General features: G+C 40.2%; 1 protein-coding gene across 1 annotated transcript in view; it reads right to left on the bottom strand.

Annotated features, from left to right (window-relative positions):
- Nucleotides 1-602: 602 nt before the first annotated feature.
- The window catches only part of LOC127741572 (uncharacterized), a gene marked incomplete at its 5' end in the record, with an annotated part of 52,033 nt that continues 46,870 nt past the window's right edge, over nt 603-5,765 (bottom strand). The window contains one exon of the mRNA XM_052254311.1: nt 603-860. Coding sequence (XP_052110271.1) covers nt 603-860 — 258 coding nt within the window. The remainder of the gene's footprint in view (nt 861-5,765) is intronic.

Below are 5,765 nucleotides of genomic sequence, written 5' to 3'. Positions count from 1 at the left end.
CCATAGTGACATGGCCTATTTGGGTGATAACCTCCACATTTCTGACAGCTCAACAGATTTGAAGTAGCCGCTGTCTGTTTTCCTTTATCATTTCCTTGGGGATTCTTATTCGTTGTAAAGTTATTCCGTCCTTGGGAAAAATGTTGTGGATATCCTCTTCTCTTAAACTCTTGACCCTTTGTTGTGAATCCTTGATTGTGCTCCCTGCGGTGGGACTCCCGACAGTCATTCTCTGCCTCAGCAGCCTTCCTCACATATTCTTCAGCGACACGACTCTTGTTCGCTAACTCAGAGAATGTTCTGATCTCCATAGGCCCTACCGAACTGAAGATGTCGCTTCGGAGTCCTCCTTCATACTTGATGCATTTCCACAACTCAAAGTCTCCCAGAGCTCCTTGACACATCCAGGAGAACCTAAACAACTCCTCAAACTTGTCTGTGTACTCAAATACAGACATAGCACCCTGCTTCAGCTGCAGTAGCTCAAGTTCCTTTGTCGTCTGAGCGGAGTTTGGAAAGTACTTCTTGTAGAATTTCTCTTGGAAGGCATCCCAGGTGATAGGATCGTCACCCTACTGTAGGAGACGTCGGGTTCCTTGCTACTAATGTGATACTTCCCCAGTGAGCAGATAAGTAGCAAACTCAACACATTGTTCTTCAGTCACAAATTGGGCTTGTAGTGTGCGCTCCATAGCTTGAAACCAAGTGTCGACCTCATTTGGGTTGGTAGTTCCCCTGAACTTTGGTGGATTGACCTTTAAAAAGGTCACCAACATCATCTGACCTTGAGTCCCATTTTTGCCATTTTCCCCATTGTGATTATTGTTATTCATCTGCTGTCCGAGTGCTTCAGCATTGGCCTACATAGCAGCAGCCATGTTCTGCAATGCAGCCATGAAGTTCACGGGGTCGTTCGGGTTAGTTTCCGGCCCATGAGTACCGGCACATCCTCTCCCATGGCCCCGACCGCATCCACGAGGCGCCTGATGACATGTCATCATATACCTATTTTTCTATGCTTTTTCATACAAGAAATTGATGATTTGTGCTTAAATATTGAATGCTTTTGTGCTTAAATGATATATTTTCTTGATCTTTTAATTTTATAAATCTTGTAGGAAATAAGAAGAAAAAGAAGCAAAGAAGCACAAAATAAGCTAAAAAGGAGAAAAAAAGAGCTTTGGGGCATACTTTGAAGTTGGAGCACACTTTGGAGCCTTAGGCCACGCTTTTAAAAGCATGGCCCATGACCAAATTAAAGGAGGAAGCAACCAGCACGCACATTGCCCTGCTCTTGCCAAGGGCAGGGCAATATCATGATGAAACAAAGTGAGGTTGGAAGCAAATTTTCGCAAAGTTAAAATCTTGGCGCTCACAGCATGACCATGCATCCTTCAAAGGGCTATAACTTGAGCTACAGACGTCCGATTGATGTGCTTCCAGTTGCGTTAGAAAGCTGACATTCAGCGCTTTCCAACGATATATGGCAATCTATATTTGGCATAAAATTAAGGCATGAGTGAAAGGCATCTTTAAGGGCAAAAAATAAGCAAAAATAAACCAAAGTGCTTCCACCAAGGTTCGAAGCTGGAGCCTTGCTCCAAAGCAAAGTAGCACTCATTATTTTGCTCTGCCCTCTTGGAGAGCAGGGCATTGTCGTGCTTCTCTTCATGAAAATTCAAGAAAAAAATTGCAGCAACTTCCTCCACCAAGTTTCGAACCAAGGATCTCTAGGAAGCCAAGCCTTATGTATGAATTAGGTGCCAAGAAGAAAAAGCCAAGCAATGCACTCCATGGGATTCGAACTTGGCACTCCCCTTGGAAGCTCCATTGCGCTGCTCACAAGGAGGGCAGAGCACAATCCTTGTCGCACACAAGCGCATCATGACACGGTCCAAGGAATTGAGCGCGTAAGACACACATGCAAGGCTCTACTGCCCCGCTCTCCACAAGAGCAGGGCAGCATCCTGATGCCTCACTATACTCAGCACATAACATGCATCCCCACACAAAGCTTCACTACTCTGCTCTCCACAAGAGCAGAGCAGCCTCCTGGGAGCAACACCCATGGGCCAAAATTCAATTAAAATTCCCTTTGAACTCAATTCTTCACCAATTGAACCAAGGCCATCCAAGACCCATTCTCCCTCAAATCCAAAGCAAGCTAAGCCCATTATCATCTCTCAAAGGCACAAGGATCAATTAGATTAGGATTTTTATTTTTAAATGTAATTTGTTTTCATTTTCACTTCGTAAAGCCTATATAAAGGCATCAATTCTATCTCAAAAAAAAAAAAGGCTAGCTCCACTAGGGAGCATTAGGAGTAGAGAGCTCTCTCCTTCAATTTTCATTTCTGTTCTGAATCTTAGATTGAGATTGGAAGGAATTCTGTTTTCATTCTCTATCTGCAACTTCGCTTGTTCTTCTTCTGCAAACTTTCAAGTGAATTGTGATTTGAATAAAAGTTTTCTTCATTGCTTTCATCTTTAATTTTTCTGCATCTTGTTTGCTGTTGGATCAAGGAAGGGATTGAGATCTAGACTTGTTCTCTAGTCTCCTCTACCCCTGAGATCTTCAACTTTCCTTTAGCTATTGAAATTGAGCTGCATTTTACTTTCTGTTTCATTCCTCTTTAATTTCCTTTCTGTTTTGATCTTGAGAGCAAGTGAGCTCTTGGCTTCCTTTCTGTTTTTACTATTTCATTAAAATTGTTAGTTTCTCTTTAAGAATTAAAAATTGATCTAAGTCTTCTTGCTGGTTTCCTCTTCTGCTACATTTACTTTTCTGCAATTTCTTTTCCTGCATTCTGCACTTTCACATTTTTGTTCACATTGAGCTTGATTTAATTTCCTGCACATTTACATTTTCTGCAATTTAAATTTCTAGTTGCTTAATCTATTGCTTTCTTTAATTTCCAGCACCCACCCCCCTTTACTTTTTCTGCAATTTACTTTTCTTGCAATTTAAGTTTTAGCTCTTTTACTTTCTTGCTCTTTAAGTTTCCTACCATTTACATTCTGCAACTTTAAATTCACTGCAATTTTACTTTCTGTTGGCTACAATTTCACCCAATCGCTCAATGTTAGCTTGACTAACCTAATCACCCACTAAAGTTGCTTGATCCATCAATCCATGTGGGATCGACCTCACTCTAAGTGAGTTATTACTACTTGATGCGACCCGGTACACTTGCCGGTTAGATCTATGTGTTTGGAAAGTTCTTTTTCCACAAAAACACCATCAAGTTTTTGGCGCCGTTGCCGGGGATTGATTAGATCAACAATGATTAAGTGGGTGAGAAGTCTAGATCAAGCATCTTTTTTGTTTTTATTCTCTGTTCCAAGTTGAAACCAAGGTGTTTGTGTTTTTTCCTCACTAAGCAAATCTCATCTGAGACATGAATTTTAACTTTCAATGGTGTTGTGTTTTACAAAACTCAGATGGAGACCAACTCATCTTATGATCAAACAAATTTTATGGGATATTACTCACCATCACCAATCTCTAATGGTGGCTGGGAATATCACCAAGAAAATACAAATTCTAAGCACTCCAATCCATGGAAATTTGCTTCATAAACACAAGATGAGCAAGAGAATCATATGGGATACCAACCACCACCACAAAATGATTCATATCATTATCCTCATGGTAGATGGGAGTATCACCAAGGAATAAATGCTTCAGAAACACAAGATGAGAAAGAAAATCATATGGGATATTTCCCTCCACCAGAAAATGATGCAAGTCATTATTCTAATGGTGGCTGGGAGTATTACCAAGAAACTGCAAATTCTGAGCAGTCAAGTCACATGAAAAATTATCCACCCTCACTTCCCAGTTTCTCATTTGAAAGTTCTTCATCACTTGATTATACCTCAACACAAAGTTTCCTCCGAAACCCATACAAGTTATCCTACTAACCACAAAATTCATCCCACAACTCACAAAACTCATTCCACACCCCTCAACACAACTTCACCACAACAAGCCAATGTCAAGCCATTGAAATACACAGACAACTCGTGAAAAGACACACACAATCCCAATCTTGGAAAAAAAATTCTCTTCAAGAAGATGAATAAGCCCTCAGAGCAAACAAGGAGGAACTTAGAACATTCAAACAGAGAGGATGAAGACCAATTTGTGGGTGAGGAAGTGGAAAAGCAAGATGAGGAAGCCTTTGTGTAAAGTGAAATTTCAATGAAAAATGAGGTGGTGGAGGTATTTGAACCTGAACTTGCATATTCACAGAAGCCACTTGAGATGATAAAGGAACATGAAAGCTCACAACCCCCACAAACTTCCCTGAACCAAAGATGCTCAACATTGATTGAAAGATATGAAGAGGAGATGAAGAAATCATGGGAAGAACAACAAACCTCTTCTATGAAAGAGCTATTAAAGCAAATGTTGAGTGTAAAAGAGGAAGTGGAAGAACAAGCTAGTAAGGAGGACAATCAAGAACGTCCAAACTTAAGGGAAACAGAGAGGCACATGAAGGATAAGCTCATTGAACCACCAATTCAAAAGGCTCTGGATGAAGATCAAACTCCAAAAATCACACAGCAACCAATTCATGAATCCAAAGAAGTAAAGGCAACTAACAAGAGCACCAATCATGTCCCTGGTCCAGCAAGCAAGGTCAATCAAGCCATGTGCAAAAGGAAGATTGCTGAGGAAAGGCCAAGACAAGGGACAGCAGCTGAATCTTCTCCCCCCTTGAGGTCATTCCTCTTAACAAATTGGAAGAAGAGGAAGAAAGTGAAAAATAGGTAGACAGTAGGTACATTTCTTATCCTTGCTTTGTTTAAATTTCAATAAATGGCATATGATTACATTCTAAGTTTGGTGTTGCCTTGCAACAATTTGTTTTCAATTCTTTTGGATGATTGCATCAATTCTACATGAAAGTGTCACACTAAGATTCTAAGTTTGGTGTGCCACTTTTTCTATGCAACTCATCCAGCAACATCACTTGTCTGCATAATCATATTGCCTTTTGATGAGCGGATAATTTATACGCATTTTGGCACTATTTTTAGTATGTTTTTAGTACATTTTAGTTAGTTTTTAGTATGTTTTTATTAGTTTTTATTTAAAATTTACTTTTCTGGGCTTTACTATGAGTTTGTGTATTTTTCTGTGATTTCAGGTAATTTCTGGCTGAAATTGAGGGACTTGAGCAAAAATCTGATTCAGAGGCTGAAAAAGGACTGCAGATGCTATTGGGTTCTGACCTCCCTACACTCGAAGTGGATTTTCTGGAGCTACAGAAGCCTAATTAGCGCGCTCTTAATTTTGTTGGAAAGTAGACATTCTGGGCTTTCTAAAAATGTGCAATAGTCCATACTTTGCTCGAGATTTGATGGCCCAAACCGGCGTTGCAAATCAGCTTCAGAATTCCCGGCGTTTAACGCCGGAACTGGCACAAAAATTGGAGTTAAACGCCCAAACTGGCATAAAAGCTGGCGTTTAACTCCAAAAAAAGTCTCTACACATAAAAGCTTCAATGCTCAGCCCAAGCACACACCAAGTGGACCCCAGAAGTGGATTTTTACGTTATTTACTCATTTCTGTATATCCTAGGTTACTAGTTCACTATAAATAGGATATTTTGACATTGTATCTTTACCTCATGACACATTACACGTTTCTTATTGTATCTTCTACGGCATGAGTCTCTAAACCCCATGGTTGGGGGTGAGGAGCTCTGCTGTGTCTTGATGGATTAACGCAATTACTACTGTTTTTCATTCAATCA

Source organism: Arachis duranensis, chromosome 9 (genome assembly GCF_000817695.3).
Source record: "Arachis duranensis cultivar V14167 chromosome 9, aradu.V14167.gnm2.J7QH, whole genome shotgun sequence".
Taxonomy (NCBI): domain Eukaryota; kingdom Viridiplantae; phylum Streptophyta; class Magnoliopsida; order Fabales; family Fabaceae; genus Arachis; species Arachis duranensis.
The sequence above is the reverse complement of the archived record's forward strand: the minus strand, read 5'-3'. Positions and strand labels throughout refer to the sequence as shown.